The following is a 21,574-nucleotide window of genomic DNA, read 5'->3' on the forward strand; positions in this document are numbered from 1 at the left end:
AACGTATAGTAAAGGTATGATCATGATTCATACCCACCTTTCATTTGACTGAATTATTCTACTCAGTGTTTGCAATTGACTTCATTAATTGTGTGGGTAGGTGGTTATAATGCATTGAGGGAATTTTCTTTTCATACCCATATATATGGTACAACAATTGAATGTGCTTTTTGTAGTGAAGTCAAAAGAGTAAAGAATACAAAAATTACAAAATTGCCAGAAAATATATCTTAGTGTTTTTTCCTGCAAATTAGTGTCTAATTCAATACTTGAATCCAGAAGACAATATAATTAAAAGTAGGGCCATACATATACAAGAAAGGGATGTAGAAGTAAAAGTTCAGCCACAGAAGATTATTTCAAAAGATGGGATTCATTATTTCCTGTGCTAAAATATTTCCTTTTGAATGTTTCTCTGATAATCTCTAAGTGTGCCTCTGAAATAGAGTTCAGAAACAGAAATTTTCTATGAATGTAACAGACAAGGGTTTACATTTAGTATCAAATTTGTTTTTAGGCAAAAGCAGTATTTCTGGAGACAAGAGTATCTCCAACACCAAACTTGTTGCTGCTGAGTCAGTTCTGACTCCTGGCAACTCTCGTGTGTTACAAAGTAGAACTGCTCCATAGGCTTTTCTTGGCTATAATCTTTACGAAGGAGATCACCAGGCCACTAGGTGGGTTCAAACCTTTAGATCAGCAGCCTATCACAACTGCTTGCACCACTGTGATCTTCAGAGTGTCTCAGGGACAGAATCAGGCTAGCAATGGATAAAACCAAATCTCCTCCCCTCATATAAGGGTACTTGTGTGCCTTTTTAATATTTTCAATTTATTTTGTTATAAATATACTATATGGACATTAAAGAGATAAAATATACAGAAAGATAAAAAGAAGTAAGGTTTAAAACATAGCCTCTCATGCTCCCAACACCAAAACTTGACCAGTATTGGAATTTGAATGTTCTTTTTCAAACTGTTTTGTCTGCAGCTGATAAGACCCCGAATTCTAGGAATGATGTGGGGTTTTACTGGACTTTGAAGAACTTGAATACTTATATTTTCACAAGTTCAAAATGGAGACTCTACAAATGGCATTTAGATGAATAAAAGATCCGTTCACATGTTCTGAGAACTAGCTAGATTTTAGGCAACAGCTTAATCCTATAACTGTTTAAATCAGACTTAACAGTTTAGCATTCCTTTTTAAAAGAAATGATTTTAGCTTTTCCTATTGAACAAGATGGCGGGGGTGGGTGGTATTTGTGGTTCAGTGGTAGAATTCTCTCCTTCCATGCGGGACACCCTGGTTCAATTAACAGCCAGTGCACCTCATGCATAGGCACCACCCTTCTGTCAGTGGAGGCTTGCATGTTGCTATGATGCTGAACAGGTTTCAGCAGAGCTTCCAGACTAAAATGGACTAGGAAAAAAGGCCTAGCAATCTACTTCCAAAAATGAGCCAAAGAGCACCCTGTGAATCACAGCAGTTAGATCTGAAACCGGTCATGAAGATGGTACAGGACCAGGTAGTATTTTGTTCTGTTGTACATGGGGTCACCAGGAGTTGAGGGCCGCTAACAACAACTATGAAATGAGGACTTTACATTCAGTATTCTTGAGCTACATGGATCACAATGCCTGAATGACTGAGTTCTATTAAATAGCATAGCCACAACCTAAATATTTCTTTCAAAATCAGTTCAAAAAGAATGACACTGATTTATTTACATGCAGTGTTAAAATTGCTGCTTAAAATTGCTTTAGAATTATTTGTTTACTTGGCTTCAAACTCCTTCTCCTCCGTTAGATTTGAAGCCCCTTGAGTCTTGGTAAATTTCCTTATTCATTTTCCTTGTAATGCCTACCACAGTGCATCAGATCGATAAGTCTTGCAATAAATATATGCTAGATTAATTAACTTAATTTTTTTCTGAAAATACAGATTCTGGAATTGTTTATCATTTGTTTCCTTTCTTACGGTGTTTACTTTCATTGGTCTTCTAATTCCTGCACAAACATATTTATATGTATCATTTTCTGATATATACTTTTCACTAAATATGTACTTCACAGTAAATATATGCTAGATTAATTAACTTAATTTTTTTCTGAAAATACAGATTCTGGAATTGTTTATCATTTGTTTCATTTCTTATGGTGTTTACTTTCATTGGTCTTCTAATTCCTGCACAAACATATTTATATATATCATTTTCTGATATATACTTTTCACTAAATATGTACTTCACACTGATGGTCTTAAGGTAAGAATATCATTTGAATTTTTCTATTCATAGGAAATTGAGTAAGTCTGAAGATAATCTTTTAAATATTAAAATGTTTCATATCTTAGAATGGTCAACTCTAAAAATTTCCAAAGATCTATCAGCAAATTAGTATCTTTCAGTTTTAAACTGCAGTTCAGGCAGTGCAAACATTTTGTAAAATTTTTGGAAATTAGAAAGAAGAAAACTTTCCTAATTTTACTTTCCAGAAACAACCACTATTAACACTTTGCATAGTTCATCCTGTTTTGTTTTGTTTTCTGTGAGCTTTATGAGGTTAAACATCTATCATAAATAAAAAAAAATTATCTCACTTTGGTTGCTTAATATTATACGAGAAACAATTTCTTACTAATTAAAAATTAGAATTGAAAATAATGTTTTTAAAAAAACATAAAGAATTCCTCTTAATACTTATCTTTTTTGCTTGAACAATTTTTCTAGTCCCTTTTACCAGTTTTAAGAGGCAGAAAAATGTCTACTCCTATAGCTACAAAGGAGGTGGCATGGAAGAGGATAAACGGCTATGACTGGAGTCTCCCATTTCTTTCGTTTCTATTACTCAAATTGCTAGCATTCTACTTGCTACCTAGAAAAATTTGTTAGGTAGTTGACATCAAGTTTGCTAGTGCCAAGTAAATGGAAATTATTTCCAAAATATCAGATGCATTTAGTGGAAATTATAGAAATTATTATATTACTGAAAAAATAAATACACATAAATGAATTGACCAGTGTTTGGTCAATTCATTGGACAGAGTCAGCAAGGTTAATCTATGGGAAAAAAAAAAGAAAAGAGGAATATTTTCCTCTCACCTTTTATTCATTAGATTTGTTTTCATTCCTTTTTGGGATCCAAAGATGGTGTGAAATTACCTTACTATTCTCATAGGAGAAAGAAACAAAGAGAATAATGCTATTCTTATAATTCTATGTATTCTCCTGGCCTTCCTTTGGTGCTATGACAATAATGTGTGAAAAATGGCACATTTGTCTGACAGTTGGCATTCCACAGGGAATAAATTAGAATAGAGTGGAATAAAATGGAAATAAGTTTCTGTGACAAGAATAACTTTCTAAAAATTATTTTCTCTTTTAGACTTCTGGTCATTCTATTAATGAGCCCCCTTTTGTCTCGACTTGGTCATGGGTTCAGCTGGCGCTGGGCATTCATAATGGCCTTGAGTGAAATGAGAGGGACACCTAATATAAACATGGCCCTTCTACTTGCCTATGACTCTTCCACTGGAACTGAGAGGGAAAAATCACAAGTAAAGAACACTGTATTTTTTATTTTATAGATTATAAAGCTGTTTCTTGTGCTAAAAATATTTTTAACTGTGAGGTAGCTCAGCTGCACTTGGACTGTAGAAATGATTTAGCTATGATGGCAAGACTGAGGATAGGAGGAACAACTGACAACTATCTTCTTCTCCATTCCTAGCAATCAAATTCCTCCTCAGCTATGAGCATCTGTTGACATGGTACAACCTAGCTTAATTTACATTGATAAATATAGAGTATTTTATATGAAATTTTCATACTTTTTTTTTTATTCTAGATGTTATTTCATGGAGTGTCAGTATGTTTCATTACCTTGATTTTCAATAAATTCATTTTGCCACTGGCAGTTACTAAACTAGGTAAGACCTACTAAATTAGTATTGTGAGTGAAGAGAAACTATTCTAAATATGCTTAAGAAGTACTAATAATGAAGAATCCATATAAATACAAGTCACTAGTGCCTAGCTGAAGAGGAAATAGTCTATAAATAAGGCACATTAATGGTTTTGACTAATAAACTTGTTTATTTAAAAAGGTTACTTATTTGCATTAGTCTAGTTTAACTAAAATAATAGTGCAAATGTATTCATTTATTTAATTATTCAGCAATTTTTATTAAGAACCTACTATATGCTGATAACGAACTGACAGTGAAACATTATGAAGACAGACAAGATTTCTGATCTGATGGAGCTCACATTAGAGTCAGGAGAGACAGGCAATAAGCAACTCAAATAAGGTCATATCAGATGGTCCTATGTGCACTGAAGTAAACAAACCACAAAATGAAATTTAAAAAAGAGCATAACAGGTGCTAAATTCTTCAGGAAGCTAGAGAAAGAGTGTGTTTAAGGAAACAAAAGAAGTTTTGAGGAGTTGAAACCTTAGAGAATAATATGGAGAGTGGAGAAAAACCAGATGGGAAAGGTAAGAAAGAGTTAGATACAAAGAACCTTGTAGGTCACAGTAAGAAGTCAGGATTTTATTCTAAGGGCAAAAGTAATTCATTGGTTGGTTTTAAGCAAGTAAGTATCATTATATGATTAAGGTCTTAAAAGGACCACTCTGGTTGCTGTGGGTAACGGACTGGGGGAGGGTATGGGAAAGTAGAAGCAAAAATACCATTTAGGAAGCTATTGCATTAGTCCAAGGGGAAATTGTCAAGGATTGAATTGTGTCCCCCAAAAATATCTGTCACCTTGGCTAGGTCATGATTCCCAGAAATGTATGATTTTCTACCATTTGATCATCTGATGTGATTTCCTTATGTGCTGTAAATGCTATTACTATGAAGTAACGAGATAGATTAGCGGCAGTTATATTGATGAGGTCTATAAGATTAGGTAGTGTATTAAGCCAATCTCTTTTGAGATATAAAAGGGAGAAGCAAGTAAAGAGACAGGGGACCTCATACCACCAAGACAGCAGTGCCAGGGTCAGAGCACGTCCCTTGGACCTGAGGTTCCTGTGCTGAGATGCTCCCAGATCAAGGGAAGACTGATGACAAGGGCCTTCCCCCAGAGCCGACAAAAAGAGAAAGCCTTCTCCTGGAGGTGATGCCCTGAATTTGGATTTGTAGCATACTAGACTGTGAGAGAATAAATTTCTCTTTGTTAAAGCCATCCACTTGTGGTATTTCTGTTATAGCAGCACTAGGTGACTAAGACAGAGATAATTGTGGCTTGGACTAGAATTGTGGCAAAGGAGAGAAAAGAGCGCATATTTGAAATGTATTTAGTGGTAGAGATTGGATGAGAGGTCTAAAAATAAGAGGAATTAAGGAGCATTTGTAGATATTTGACCTCAACAACAGGTTGGTGTTGATGTTATTAACTACCTTGGGAAATGGTCAGTTTCAGGAAACACATCAGAAGTTATTTTTTGTTTATTAAATTTGAAACGTCTAGTAGACAGTCAAGAAGAGAAACCAAAGTGGCAGTCGAATGTGTCCCTGGATCTTAGGGAAGAAGTCAGGGCTAATGACGTAAATATTACAGATGTAAAAGATGTAAATCTATATTACTTTGTAGACCTGGACTAAAAACATGTTTTGTAAAGCAAATACGTGTACCTTTTGACTATAACAGTGCCAGGCCCATGGCAGGAACTTAAATATTTGGTGAAGGACTGAAGCTTGTTTATTCACACCTTTGTGTCCCACAAACATAATTGAGTTAAACATTTTGAGAGATTAATATGTGACTTTTGCTGGGTCAGGAAGGAGGGACTGGTTTAGCAAGCTGTATGTTTATACTGGAGCCCTGGTGGCACTATCTCCATCTGGAAGATTCATGATATATAGTAGCATCTTACAAGCACCAAGAAGTCCTGTAGTAATGAAACCTGTATAATTGCTTTTTATCTCATATGAATGTATCAGTTTAGAAAACACTAAATTTTAGGCCCACTCCAAACCATTTTATTTTTGTCACCACTAAGTGGTCAGTTTTTTATTTTTTATTGTACTTTAGATGGATGTTTACAGAACAAACTAGCTTCTCATTAAACAGTTAGTACATACATTGTTTTATGACATTGGTTAACAACCCCATGATATGTCAGCACTCTCCCTTCTTTCCCTTGTGTCTTTAGTTTTTTTCAATTTTCCTTGCTCCTGAAGGACTGAGACCAATGGAGTATCTTAGATGGCCACTCACAGGCTTTTAAGACCCCAGATACTACTCACCAAAGTAGAATATAGAACATTTTCTTTATAAACTATGTTACACCAGTTGAGCTAGATGTTCCCTGAGACCATGGTCCCCACAGCCCTCAGCCCAGTAATTTGGTCCCTGAGGGAGTTTGGATTTGTCCATGGAGCTTCCATGACCTTACCCTGAACAAGTTGTGCTGGCTTCCCCAGTATTGTGTACTGTCTTACCCTTAACCAAAGTTATCATTTATCTATCGTCTATTTAGTGTTTTTCCACCCCCACCACTCCCCTCCATCATAAGCATCAAAGATTGCTTCTTTTTGTGTGTAAACCTTTTCATGAGTTTTTATAGTTAATGGTCTCATACAATACTGACCCCTTTCTGATTGACTTATTTCATTCAGCATAATGCTGTCAGATACTTCGCACATTCATCATTGTTCTTTTTCATTGCATAGCATTCCACTGTGTGTAGGTATCATACTACGTTTATCCATTCATCTGTTGATTGATATCTAGGTTGTTTTCATCTTTTCACTATTGTGAACAATGCTGCAATGAACATGGGTGTCCATATGTCTATTTGTGTGATGGCTCTTATTTCTCTAGGATATATTCCTAGGAGTGGGATTGCTGGATCATATGGTACTTCTATTTCTAGCTTTCTAAGGAAGCGCTGTATCGTTTTCCAAAATGGCTTCTACCATTTTGCATTCCCAGCAGCAGTGCCTAAGAGTTCCAATCTCCCTGCAGCCTCTCCAATATTTGTTATTTTCTGTTTTTTTGATTCGTGCCAGTAATGCCAGGATGAGATGGTATCTCACTGTAGTTTTGATTTTCATTTCTTTAATGGCTAGTGATCGTGAGCATTTCCTCATGTGTCTGTTAGCCACTTGAATGTCTTCTTTGGTGAAGTGTCTGTTCATTTCCTTTGCCCATTTTTTAATTGGATTATTTGTCTTTTTGTTGTAGAAGTGTTGGATTTTCCTATAGATTTTAGAGATTAGAACTTTGGTCGGATTTGTAATAGCCAAAAAATGTTTTCCCAGTCTGTAGGTTCTCTTTTTATTCTTTTGATGAAGTCTATTGATGAGCATAAATGTTTAATTTTTAGAAGATCCCAGTTATCTAGCTTATCTTCTGGAGTTTGTATGCTGTATCCTGTTAATGCCATGTACTAGGGTCTCTAGCATTGATCCTGTTCTTTCTTCTATGACCTTTATACTTTCTGTTTTTATATCTAGGTCTTTGATCCATTTTGAAACAGTTTTTGTGTATGGTGTGAGGTATGGGTCCTGTTTCATTTTTTTGCAGATGGATATCCAATTTTGCCAGCACCATTTGTTAAAAAGACTGTCTTTTCCCCATTCGATGGATTTTGGGCCCTTGTCAAAGACCAGGTGACCGTAGGTGGATGGATTTACATCTGGGTTCTCAATTCTGTTCCACTGGTCAATGCATCTGTTGTTGTACCAGTACCAGGCTGTTTTGACTACCGTACCTGTATAGTAGGTTCTGAGATCAGGTAGTGCAAGTCCTCTTATTTTATTCTTTATCTTCAATAGTGCTTTGCTTATCCGGTGTTTCTTCCCTTTCTATATAAACTTAATGATTGTTTTTTCCATCTCTTTAAAGAATGTTGTTGGTATTTGAATCTGGATTGCACTGTATTTGTAGATTTCTTTGGGTAGAATTGTCATTTTCACGATGTTAAGCCTACCTATCCCTGAACATGGTATGTTTTTCCATTTCTGTAGATTTCTTTTGGTTTCTTGCAGTAGTGTTTTGTGGTTTTCTTTGTATACGTCTTTTATATCCCTGGTTATATTTCTAGCAAAGTATTTTGTTTTTTTAAGGGCTATTATAAATGTTTTCCTGATTTCCTTTTCATCGTTCTCTTTATCGGTGTGTAGGAATCCAACTAATTTTTGGATGTTTTTCTCATATCCTGCTACTCTGCTGAATCTTTCTATTAGTTTCAGTAGTTTTCTCATGGAGTCTTTTGGGTTTTCTATGTATAGTATCATATCATCTGCAAATAGGGAGAGTTTTACTTCCTCCTTACCGATCTGAATGCCCTTTATTTCTTTTTCTTGCCTTATTGCTCTAGCTAGGACTTCCAGCACAATGTTAAATAGGAGTGGTGATAAAGGGCATCCTTGTCTTGTTCCTGTTCTCAAGGGGAATGTTTTCAGCCTCTCTCCATTAAGAATGATGTTGGCCATTGGTTTTGCATAGACGCCCTTTATTATGTTGAGAAATTTCCCTTCTGTTTTAGTCATCTAATGCTGCTATAACAGAAATACCACAAGTGGATGGTTTTAATGAAGAAAAGTTTATTTCATCACAGTCAAAGTAGGCTAAAAGTCCAAATTCAGGTCATCAGCTCCAGGGGAAGGCTTTTTCTCTCTGTCAGCCTTCTTCTCTTTGGTGTTCCCCCGGACTAAGAGCTTGTCTCTGCAGGGACCCCGGTCCAAAGGACGCACTCTCCTGGCACTGCTTTCTTGATGGTAAGAGGTCCCCCTGTCTCTCTGCTCACTTCTGTCTTTTATATCTCAAGAGATTGCCTCAGAACACAATTCAGTCTTGTAGATCCAGTCCTGCCTTACTAACACAACTGCCACCCATCCTTCCTCATTAACATCATAGAGGCAGGGTTTACAACATATAGGAAAATCAAACAGTACCAGGAATCATGGCCCAGCCAAACTGATACACACATGTTTTGGGGGACATAATTCAATCCATGACACCTTCTATACTTATTTTATTGAGAGTTTTTATCAGGAATGGGTGTTGGACTTTGTCAGATGCATTTTCTGTGTCGATCGAGATGATCATGTGATTCTTTTTTTTATGTGGCAGATTACGTTGATTGATTTTCTAATGTTGAACCATCCTGGCATACCTGGTATGAATCCTACTTGGTTGTGGTATAGTATATTTTTGATATGATGCTGAATTCTATTGGCTAGAATTTTTGCATTTATATTCATGAGAGATATTGGTCTGTAATTTTCTTTTTCTGTGGAGTCTTTGCCTGGTTTTGGTATCAGGGTTATGCTGGCTTCATAGCATGAATTTGGAAGTATCACTTCGTTTTCTATGTTCTGAAATCGTTTGAGTAGTACTGGTATAAGCTCTTTGCTGAATGTTTGGTAGATTTCTCCAGTGAAGCCATCTGGGTCAGGGCTTTTTTTGTTGTTGTTGGGAGGTTTTTTTTTTTAATTATCTTCTCAATCTTTTCTCTTGTTATGGGTCTGTTCAGATATTTAACATCAATTTGTGATAGTTTGAGTAAGTAGTGTGTTTCTAGAAATTTGTCCATTTCCTCTAGATTTTCAAATTTGTTGGAGTAGTTTTTCATAATACTCTGTTATGATCCTTTTTATTTCAGTTGGGTCTGTTGTAACATCCCCATTTCATTTCTTATTTGGGTTATTTCCATCCTCTCCTGTTTTTCTTTTGTCGGTTTGGCTAGTGGTTTGTCGATTTTGTTGAGTCTTTCAAAAAACCAACTTTTGGTTTTGTTGATTTTTTTCTATTCTCTATTTCATTTATTTCTGCTCTGATCTTTATTATTTCCTTTCTGCTGGTGGCTGTGGGCTTCTTTTGCTTTTGTCTTTCTATTTGTTCAAGTTGTGTAGCTAATGTTTTGATTTTGTCCCTTTCTTCTTTTTTTGATGTGTGCATCTATTGCTATAAATTGACCTCTGATCACTGCCTTTGCTGTGTCCCAAAGGCTTTGGTATGATGTGTTTTCATTCTCATTTGATTCTAGGAATTTTTTGATTCCATCTTTAATTTCTTCTAATATGTAGTGGTTCTTAAGCAGGATGTTATTTAGTTTCCATATAATTGATTTTTTTTTCCTTGCTCTTCCTGCTGTTAATTTCTACTTTGATGGCATTTTGATCAGAGAAGATACTTTGTATTATCTCAATGGGTACATTTAGGCCATTTAAATTCAGTGTCATTATTGATAGGTGTGAATTTTTGTTGTCATTTTGTAGTGATTTTTTTTTTTTTTGTGGTGCTGACAATTTCTTTATTCCTCTTACTCTACTGTGCTGAATTCCTTTTGTTTGTGGATTTTTTTTTCCATTTCTTTTGTTTTTTGTAGATTTTGTGTTTACTGAGAATTTGTTTTCTTTATTTTGATGAGTAGGTTTGTTAACTTTCTCTGTGGTTACCTTGAAATTTACCCTTATCTTCCTAGGTGTGAACCAGTCTATTATTACTTAGTATCACCTTGCCTTCCTCTCATTGGAAAGTTCTATACCTACAGCATTTATTCCCTGTTTTATTGTTCTGACATTGTTGTCGTTTGCAGATTAATCTCTCTTGTTCCCTGTTGTAAATCTTTTGGTTTTGTATAGTCCTTGAGAGTTCATTTCCTGGGTTGGTATCTGGTTAGTGGGATCTTATTTCCTAGATTCAGGCTGTCGTCTGATGTTGTTTGTTCTCAATCCGAAGGACTCCCTTTAATAATTCTTGTAAGTTTCGTTTGTTTTCACATAGTCCCTTAAGTTCTGTTTATCTGGAAATGTCCTAATTTCACCACCATATTTCAATGAGAGTTTTGCAGAATATATTATTCTTGGTTGGCGATTTTTTTTTTCATCCCATTGCCTTCTTGCCTGCATGGTTTCTGCTGAGTAATCACAGCTTAGTTTCCCCTCTGTATGTGACTTTTTGTTTTTTTCTAGCTGCTCTCAGGATTCTTTCTTTGTCTTTGGTTTTAGCGAGTGTGATTATAGTATGCTTTGGTGATTTTCTTTTGGAGTCTATCCTATATGGGGGTCATTGAGTTTCTCAGATGGTCATCTTTTCATCTTTCATGATATTGGGGAAGTTTTCTGTCAACAATTCTTCAATGATCCTCTCTGTGTTTTTCCTTTTTCTCCCCCTGTTCTGGAACTCCGACTATTCCCAAATTTTTACTTTTGATTGTATCCCACATCATTCTCAGGGTTTCTTCACTTTTCTCTGTTCTTTTTTCTGATTTTTCTTCAGACAGTGTTGTATCTAAGTGTTGGTCTTCAATTTTGCTGATCCTGTCTTCCATTGTTTCAAACTTACTCCTCAGACCTTCTATGACACTGTCCATTTCTGAATCTTTTTGTTTATCTTTTGGATTTCTAATTGTTGTTTTTGTATGATTTCTAGTTTTGAATTTATTTTGTCATTTTGTTCATGTATTATTTTCCTGATTTCTTCATTTTTTTGTCTGTATTTTCCATGAATTTGTCTATTTTTTCCTCATTTTTATCTGCTTTTTGCTTCAACTCTTGGATAACTCTGAATATTAGAGATTTGAATTCCCTATTAGGTAATTCTAGTGCCTTTTCTTCTACTGGAAAGTTATCTGGTGTTTTATTTTGGATGCCTACTGGAACCATCCTTCTTTTTTTTGTTTTTGTTTTTTAATATGTTTTGATATTGTCTGCTTTTTCGGGACATTCAGTAGTTATTTTCTGTGTTTATTTATTGTAGATTTATTTTTTCCTTCTGCTTTTTTTATGTCTGAGCAGGCGGGCTGTGCTTTCTTTGTTGTTTACTCATCGGTGGACACAATATTTTTCACCTCCTTGTCCAATGGACAGGGCCAGTTGCTCAGCTGTGGTGCAGTAGGACAGGTCCATCTGAAGAGAAGGGGCTGGGATGGGTTGTATGTGGCATGTACTGGGTCCGACAAGGTGAGCCTGGGGTCAGTGCAGGGTAGGTTCTGGTACGCCATGCCTGTGCTGCTCAGGAGTGCAGTCCTCAGTGCATGTCACAGATAGGCAGCAGGGAAGAGAAGGGGGAGGTTGTGATGTGCAGAGCTAGGTTGGGTATCAAAAAGAAGAGAGAGAGGAGAGAGAAACAGAGCAAAAAAAATTGCTGAGGTAGCCTGCCATTAGAGTGGAGAGATAAGAAAACAAGAAATAAGGAAAAACAAAAAGAAAAAAATAAACGCTAAAATAAATTTTAAAAAAAAATGCTCCCAGGGATCCCACTGATGCAGCTGGGTGGACCAGGGAAGCGGCTCCCAAGCTGCACAGTACAGCCTGGCTAGAAGGGGTAGAGATGATACAGAGCACCAGGTATTCAGGAGACAGTAAAAGAAGGTAAGTAGAAAGAGACAAGAAACCAAGAAATGAAGAAAAAGAAAAGAAAAGAAAAGCCCCCAGGGATCCCACTAGCTTGGCGGCAGACTGGGGAAGTAGTTCTCCAGCTAAGAAGTGCTTCACAGCCTGTCAAAAAGAAGGAAAGATGGCACATGGAGTCAGGTGTTTGAGAGAAGGGCTGGGGGGGGGGAGGTGAGAGGCAGGAAAGAAATCAAAAGAGGCTGAAAAAGGCAACACCAGCAACAAAGAAATGGCAGTGGAGAAGCTTGGGCGGGGTGAATCCACATGGCACAAACCGACGGTTCCTGTGCCGCAGTCTCAGCCAGCTGGGAAGCAGCAGATCAGCCCTCTGGGAAGGTGGGAATCAGCCCGCCTGGAAGCCTCGGATTGGCCAGCTGGGAGGTGGCAAAGGCCGAGCAGGGAAGGCAGGGTGGGGGGTGGGAAAGCGTGGCTTGCTGGTTCCTGGGTCCTCTGTCTCCTGGGAGCTCCATGAAGCTGCTTTCCTTTACTCCCTGTCTGCTGATCTCTGACAGGAGTCCAAGATGGTGGATCTGTGCTGCATTAGCTGATAGGGGACCTCTGTTCGTAACTCTCCTTGCTCTCTGTTCTCAGTCAGTTTCTTATTGCACTCGGTGCTTGGTTGAGTTCTTTATCTCTTCATTTGATGCTTAGGGTTCCAGGATTGACATTTGTCTCTGTTTTACTTAGTTTTTTTAGTCTTTGCTGTGGAGGGACAGCATGGTGCTTCTATCTCTAGTGCCATGTTGGCTCCGCCTCCGGCTGTCAGTTTTTTGACAACCTGTTATTTCATTATCTACATAAAGAGATTTTTTTTAAAAAGGCATTTGGTGCTCTCATCAAAATCAAATTCTTTATTAACATGTAACTAAGGACCTATTTCTTAACCATACAATCCCCTGAAAAAAATCACAGCAATCATATAATGAAAGTTAAATTGTAAACACAACATGATAATTTTTTTCTTAAATATTTCTTATTTTGATCATTTCTAAAATTTACTAATTTCTCATTTCCTTTGACAATCCTTTGATATTGCTGTTCCTCCACCAAATCTTATGCAAAACTTCATTATTTAATTGAAAATAGGGTTCCTTACTTCTCATTGGTTTTCTCTATTAGGATGAAAATTTCCTGATCTTAGCTAAAAAGAGGCCAAGCAGATTCTTCCCGGGTTCCATGTCCCTACTTGACTAATATGAGAGAGACATAAATTAAGTGATGTCAGTGAAAATGGAAGAGTAAGCAATCCTGAAATTGCATCCCTCCATGAAAGCAACACCACCACCAACAATAACAAAAAAAAAAAACTGTCAGAACTTGTTTTCTTTTGTTTTATTTTTTTAACATTAGAAACTAACCAAAAGTATGTGGCTACCCAGGAAGATTTAGTGAAGAAAAACTGAAGCTCTGTAAGAACAGTGAGCTTTCTTGCATGTTAATTTACTCCGTCCCATCCTCCACTCCTAGGTCGGTGGTAGTAAAATGGGAAGAAGGGATTAACAGTGGGATTTTGCAAAGAGTATCATCTGTTCTACTTAAGGAGCTAAACAAAGCTAAGATCCTTACTGTGGATTGCCTGTCTCCTTGCACTGAAGTGGTGAGCTGGAACATTATTGCTTTCACAGGAAGCTTCTACGGCACAAAAATAGGAATTAGTGTCTAATAGTAAGAGTCCTTCAAACATTAATGAGGTGCTATTTTGTTTAATCAGCAAATAACTGTTTCTCCTGTATACTCTGTGCAAGTCATTTTTCATTCCATGAATTTCAGAGTTGATATTAAAACATTGTGTCAGTAGATGAACTCATCTCAGTCAATTAGCATATTGGTAAAAAGCATAAAATTTGGAGGTAGGCCACTAACTAGTCAGGTGTGTGACCCTGAGCAATTTACCTAATCTTCTGTGGGTCTATTTCCTCATCTACCAAATTGGGAAAAAGCACTGACCTCAAAAGTTGGAAAGACTTAACACATGCAAGGTGCTGAGATGTGTGTTCCCAGCATATAGTAAGCACTCAATAAACACAAGCTACTATTTTAATGATAATGACCATGATTTATATTAGCTTTTGTGAAAAGTTATGTGAAAGTAGAAAAGGTTGAAATTGTTAGTGCTTCAATTATCAAACTACTTACATTGGGTCTTTAATTTTTTAAATACTTAGTGACAGTATGTTAAGATAAAAACAAAAGAAAGCTTTGTAATTCATATCAAAATGTTGGTATCCCTACTATTTGTAAAATTTGTTCTTTGTGTCCAAGGTCTTCGTGATGTCACATCAACAAAATATAAATCACTTTATTATACATATAAACACTTTCAAGAGCTAACGAAATCTATAGCCTCTACACTCAAATTTGACAAAGATCTTGCTAATGCTGATTGGAACATTGTTGAGAAAGCAATTATACTTCAAAACCCATATGCGGTAAGCAAGTAATATCTTTTATTTATAACCTCACAGTATAAACGATTGGCCTAAATAAGGTTAAATCATGCCATAAATATTAATTCATAATTTTTAATACTTGTAGTTGACAAGTTGTATTGGTAGTTCCCTTATTTGTCATAATAGTAAAGAAGAGGTATTTAGATATTATCAATCAATAACAAACATGTATTGCTTTCCCATTATTCATAAGGAATTTTGTGATCACTCTGGGGCAAAGTAGAAGTCACAACTCTTTTGAATATATAGACAATAAATGTTGGTAATTCAAAACAGGGAGCAGTATATTAAAGTTAGCTTCAAAAAGTATCATCAGGCCTTAGAAAATCGCTAGTTATTTTGTTTGTTTGTTTGTTTTACCAGGTTTGAGGTAGGCAGGGACCTTCATTTATTCATTTATTTAGTGTTTATTTAGGTTACTATATATGCCCAAAACTTAATAGACCCTAGCTTATGTTTAACATTATTAGGAGTTTTCTTTAATTGTAGTTTAAGTGAAAGTTCACAGTTCAAGTCAGTTTCTCATAAAAAATTTATACACACATTGTTATGTGACCCTAGCTGCTCTCCCTATAATGTGACAACACACTCCTCCTTTCTACCCCAGATTTCCCATGTCACTTCAACCAGCTCCAGTCCCTTTTTGCCTCCTCATCTCTCCTCCGGACAGGAGCTGCCCATATAGTCTCATGTATCTACTTGAGCTAAGAAGCACTCTCTTCACAAGTATTATTTTATGTCCCACAGTCCAATCTAATCTTTGTCTGAAGAGTTGGCTTCGGGAATTGTTTCAGTTCTGGGCTGACAGAGAGTCCAGGAGCCATGTCTTCTGGGGTCCCTCCAGTCTCAGTCAGACCACTAAGTCTGGTCTTACTAGAATATGAGTTCTGCACCCCACTTTCCCCTGCTCCATCAGGGACTCTCTATTGTTTCCCCTATCAAGGAGGTCTTTGGTGGTAGCTGGGCACCATCTAGTTCCTCTGGTCTTGGCTGATGGAGTCTCTGGTTTATGTGGCCCTTTCTGTCTCTTGAGCTAATATTCTTGTGTCTTTGGTGTTCTTCATTCTCCTTTGCTCCAGGTGGGTTGGGACCAATCGATGAATCTTAGACGGCTGCTCTCTAGCTTTTAAGACCTGAGACACTACTCACTAAAGTGGGATGCAGAACATTTTCTTAATAAACTTAGTTATACCAGTTGACCTATATATCCCCTGAAAACATGGTCCCCAGACCCGTGCCCCTGCTCCTCTATCCTTTGAAGTATTTGGTTGTACTCAGGAAACTTCTTAGCTTTTGGTTTAGTCCAGTTGTGCTGACTTCCCCTGTATTGTGTGCTGTCCTTCCCTTAACCTAATTCTTATCTACTGTCTAGTTAGTGAATACCCCTGTCCCTCCCTCCCCACCCTTGTATACATCAAAGAATGTTTTCCTCTGTGTTTAAACCTTTTCTTGAGTTCTTATAATAGTGGTCTCATACAACATTTGTCCTTTTGCAACTGAATAATTTCACTCAGCATAATGCCTCCCAGGTTCATCCATGTTATGAGATGTTTCACAGATTCATCATTGTTCTTTATCATTGCATACTATTTCATTGTGTGAATATACCATGATTTGTTTACTCCTTCATCCATTGATGGGCACCTGGGTTGTTTCCATCTTTTTACTATTGTGAAAAGTGCTGCAATGAACATGGGTGTGCATATGTTTATTCATGTGGTGGCTCTTATTACTGTAAGGTATATTCCAAGGAGTGAGATTGCTGGATTATATGGTACTTCTATTTCTACCTTTTTAAGGAAGCACCAAATCGATTTCCAAGGTGGTTGTACCATTTTACATTCCCACCAGCAGTGTATAAGTGTTCCAGTCTCTCCACAACCTCTCCAATATTTATTATTTTGTGTTTTTTGGATTAATGCTAGCCTTGCTGAGGTGAGATGGTATCTCATTGTAGTTTTGATTTGTATTTCCCTAACGTCTAATGATCATGAGCATTTCCTCATGTATCTGTTAGCCACTTGAATGCCTTCTTTGGTGAAGTTCCTGTTCATATTCTTTGCCCATTTTTTAATTGGGTTATTTGTCTTTTTGTTGTTGAGGTTTTGCAGTATCTTCTAGATTTTAGAGATTAGTCACTGATCAGATTTCTTGTAGCCAAACATTTTTTCCAGTCTGTAGGTTGTCTTTTTACTCTTTTGTTGGAGCCTTTTGATGCGTATAAGCATTTGATTTTTAGTAGCTCCAGTTATCTAGTTTCACTTCTGGTGTTTGTGCATTGTTAGTAATGTCTCATATTCTGTTTATGCCATGTATTAGGGCTCCTAGCATTGTCCCTATTTTTTTTCATGATCTTTATTGTTTTAGGTTTTATATTATCCAGTTTGAGTTAGTGTTTGTGCACGGTGTGAGGTATGAGTCTTGTTTCAGTTTTTTTGCAGAAGAATATCCAGTTATGCCAGCACCATTTGTTCAAGAGACTGTCTTTCCCCCAATTAACAGACTTCAGGACTTTGTCAAATATGAGCTGCTCATAGGTGGATGAGTTTACATCTGGATTCTCAATTCTATTCCATTGATCTATATATCTGTTGTTGTACCAGTACCAGGGTGTTTTGACTATGTGGTAGTATAATAGGTTCTAAAATCAGGTAGTGTGAGGCCTCCCACTTTGTTCTTCTCCTTGAGTAATGTTTTACTTATTCAGGGCCTGTTCTGTTTCCATATGAAGTTGGTGATTTGTTTCTCCATCTCATTAAAAAATGCCGGTGGAATTTGGGTCGCGATTGCATTGTATCTGTAGATTGCTTTGAATAGACTTTACATATTCACAATATTGAGTCTTCCTATCCATGAGTAAGATGTGTTTTTCCACTTCTGCAGGTCTCTTTTGGTTTCTTGCACTAGTGTCTTGCAGTTTTCATTGTATAGGTATTTTACATCTCTCGTTAGATTTGTTTTCAAGTATTTTATCTTCTTGAGGGATATTGTAAATGGTATTGATTTGGCGATTTCCACTTCAAAGTTCTCTTTGTTGGTGTAGAGCAATCCAACTAATTATTGTACGTTTAGCTTATATCCTGATACTTTGCTGAAATCTTGTTAGTTCCAGTAGTTTTCTTGTGGATTCCCAAGGGTTCTCTGTGTATAAGTTCATATCATCTGTAAATAGAGATACTTTTACTTCTTCTCTACCAATTTGGGTGCACTTTATTTCTTTTTCTAGCCTAATTGCTCTGACTAGGACTTCCAGCACAACACTGAAAAAGAGTGATGATAAACGGCATCCTTGTCTGGTTCCCATTCTCAAGAGGAATGCTTTCATACTCTCACCATTTAGGATGATGTTGTCCGTTAGCTTTGTATAAATGCCCTTAATTATATTGAAGAATTTCCCTTCTATTCCTATTTTCCTGAGAGTTTTTATCAAATGCCTTTTCTGCATCAATTGATAAGATCATGTGGTTCTTATCTTTTGTTTTATTTATGTGATGGATTACATTGATTATTTTTTTAATGTTGAACCATCCCTGCATACCTGGTATGAATTGCACTCGATCATGGTGAATTATTTATTTTATATGTTGTTGAATTCTATTGGCTAGAAATTTGTTGAGGATTTTTGCGTCTATATTCATGAGGGATACTGATCTGTAATTTTGTTTCTTTGTGGTGTCTTTACCTGGCTTTGGTATCAGGGTTATGCTGGCTTCATAGAATGAGTTTGGGAGTATTCCATCCTTTTCTATGCTCTGAAATACCTGTAGTAGTAGGGGTGTTAAATCTTCCCTGAAAGTTTGGTAGAATCCTCCAGTGACGCCGTCAGGGCCAGGGCTTTTGTTTTGTTGGGAGTTTTTTAATTACTTTTTCAATTTCTTTTTTTGTTATAGGTTTATTTAGTAGTTCTACCTCTGTTTGTGGTAGTTTGGGTAGACAGTGTGTTTCTAGAAACTTGCTCATTTCCTCTAGGTTATCGAATTGCATTAGAGTACAATTTTTCATAGTATTCTGTTATGATTCTTTTAATTGCTGTTGGGTCTGTTGCGATATCGCCCGTCACATTTCTTATTCGGGTTATTTGCTTCCTCTCTTGTTTTTGTTTTGTCAGTTTGGCCAATGGTTTATCAATATTGTTGATCTTTTCAAAGAACCAGCTTTTGGTCTCGTTAACTCCTTCAATTGTTTTTCTATTCTCTATTTCTTTTAATTCTGCTCTAATTCTTATTATTTCCTTTCTTCTGACGCCCGAGGGCTTCTTTTGCTCCTCTCTTTCTACTTGTTCCACTTGCAGGGTTAATGTTTTGATTTTGGCCCTTTCTTCTCTTTGGATGTGTGCATTTATTGCTGTAAATTGACCTCGGAGCACTGCTTTTGCTATGTCCCAAATGTTCTGGTAGGATATGTTTTCATTCTCATTTGATTCTGTGAATTTCTTTGTTCCATCCTTAATTTCTTCTATAACCCAGTAGTTTTTGAGCAAGGTGTTTTTCAGTTTCCATGTGCTTGATTTTTTTTCATTGCTTTTTCTGTTATTGATTTCCACCTTCATGGCTTTATGTTCAGAACAGATACTTTGTAATATTTCAATGCTTTGGATTTTGTTAAGGCTTGCTTTATGGCCTAATATGTGGTCTATTCTAGAGAATGTTCCATGTGCATTGGAAAATATAGTTGGTTGCTGTTGGGTGGAGTGTTCGGTATATGTCCATGAGATCAAGTTGGTTGATTGTAGCATTTAGATCTTCCATGTCTTTATTGAGCTTCTCTCTGGATGTTCTGTCCTTCACCAAAAGTGGTGTGTTGAAGTCTCCTACTATTATTGTAGAACTCTCTGTCTTTTCAATGTTGTTAGAGTTTTATGTATTTTGGAGCCCTGTTGGTGTGTATATATTTATTATGGTTATGTTCTCCTGGTGTATTGACCCTTTAATCTTTATATAGTGTCCTTCCTTATCCTTTGTGGTGGATTTTACTTTAAAGTGTATTTTGCCAGTGATTAATATTGCCACTTCTGCTCTTTTTTCAGCTCGTCATTTTTTTTATTTATTTTTTTTGTTGTACTTTAGGTGAAGGTTTACAGAATATGTAGTTTTTCATTAATCAGTCAGTACACATATTGTTTTATGACATTGGTTAACAACCTCATGACATGTCAACACTCTCCGTTCTCGACCTTGGAGGACCCTTTTTTTTTTTTTTTTTTTGTGAAAATATACATAGCCAAAGATACACATTTCAAAAATTACTACATGTACTATTCAGTGACATTGATTACATTCTCCCAGTGGTGCTGTTATTCTCACTATCCTTTTCCAAATTATTCCATCACCATTGTCTTCAAGTCACTGTCCCCTAGGCTTCTCATCCAAACTTTCGAGTTGCTGTTGTCAATCTGATCTCACATAGATAATTCTCTTTTTTTTTTTTTTTTGTACTTTAGATGAAGGCCACGCCTGCTCTTTTCTAATTGTTTTTTGCTTGATATATATTTTTTCCATCCTTTGAATTTTAGTTTGTCTGTGTCTTTGAGTCTAAGGTATGTCTCTTGTAGGCAGCATATAGACAGATAATGTTTTTTAATCCATTCTGCCACTCTCTGTCTCTTTATTGGCACATTTAGTCAATTTACATTCAGCGAAATTATTGATAGGTATGCGTTTAGTGCTGCCACTTTGATGTCTTTTATGTGTGAGTGTTGTTGACAGTTTCTTTGTTCCAGTTAATTTTCTGTGCTGAGTATTTTCTTTTCAACTTTTTCATTGTTGTTGATTTTATATTTGCAGAGTCTTTGTTTTTCCTGTTTTTTTATTTTGATGTACAGGATTGTTAGTTTCCTTAATGGTTACCTTAATATTTACCTCTACTTTTCTAAGTTTAAACCAGCCTTTTATTTCTTTATATCACCATAACTTCCTCTCCATGTGAAATATCTATGACATTTTTTAGTCACTCTTTTTTTATGTTGTCATCTTTTACATATTGACGTCTCTGTTTCTCTATTTTCAGTGTTTTAGTTTTGATTTATTTTTGTGACTTCCCTGTCAGGGTTGATATCTGGTTGCTCTGTCCTGTGTTCTAGTCTTGGGTTGTTATCTGATTTTATTGATTTTCTAACCAAAGGATTCCGTTTAGTATTTCCGGTAATTTTGTTTTGGTTTTTGCAAATTCCCTAAACTTCGGTTTATCTGGGAATGCCCTAATTTCACCATCATATTTGAGTTATTATATATCCAGTTTTGCTGGATATGTAATTCTTTTTTGTGCGTGAGTTCCTTGTTGCTTTTTTAAATTTTTTTTATTGTTGTAGTTTAAATGAACTTTATATTTCAAGTTAGTCTCCCATACAAAAATTTATACATACATTGTTATGTGTCACTAATTGCTCTCCACATACTGCGACAGCAGACTCCTCTTTTCCACCCCTGATTCCCCATGTCCATTCAACCAGCTCGTAACCCTCTTTGCCTTCCCATCTCACCTTCATACAGAAGCTTCCAATTTATTCTCTCATATCTACTTGAGCTAAGAGGCACGCTCCTCACGAGTATCATTTTATGTCCCACAGTCCAGTCCAATCCCTGTCTGAAAAGTTGGCTTTGGAAATTGTTTTACTTCTGGGCTGATAGAGAATCCAGGGGCCAAGCTTTCTAGGGTTCCTCAAGTCTCAGTCAGACCATTAAGTGTGGTCTTCTTACTAGAATTTGAGTTCTGCACCCCACCTTTCTCCTGCTCCATCAGGGACTCTCTGTTGTGTTCCCTGTCAGGG

General features: G+C 36.5%; 1 protein-coding gene across 1 annotated transcript in view; it reads left to right on the plus strand.

Moving 5' to 3' along the window:
* Window positions 1-21,574, plus strand: part of SLC9C1 (solute carrier family 9 member C1) — a 146,337-nt gene that overhangs the window by 43,635 nt on the left and 81,128 nt on the right. The window contains exons 7-10 of the mRNA XM_023728901.1: window positions 2,124-2,267; window positions 3,388-3,559; window positions 3,850-3,931; window positions 14,621-14,787. Coding sequence (XP_023584669.1) covers window positions 2,124-2,267; window positions 3,388-3,559; window positions 3,850-3,931; window positions 14,621-14,787 — 565 coding nt within the window. The remainder of the gene's footprint in view (window positions 1-2,123; window positions 2,268-3,387; window positions 3,560-3,849; window positions 3,932-14,620; window positions 14,788-21,574) is intronic.

The sequence above is a fragment of the Trichechus manatus genome, unplaced genomic scaffold (genome assembly GCF_000243295.1).
Source record: "Trichechus manatus latirostris isolate Lorelei unplaced genomic scaffold, TriManLat1.0 scaffold00026, whole genome shotgun sequence".
NCBI classification, from domain to species: domain Eukaryota; kingdom Metazoa; phylum Chordata; class Mammalia; order Sirenia; family Trichechidae; genus Trichechus; species Trichechus manatus.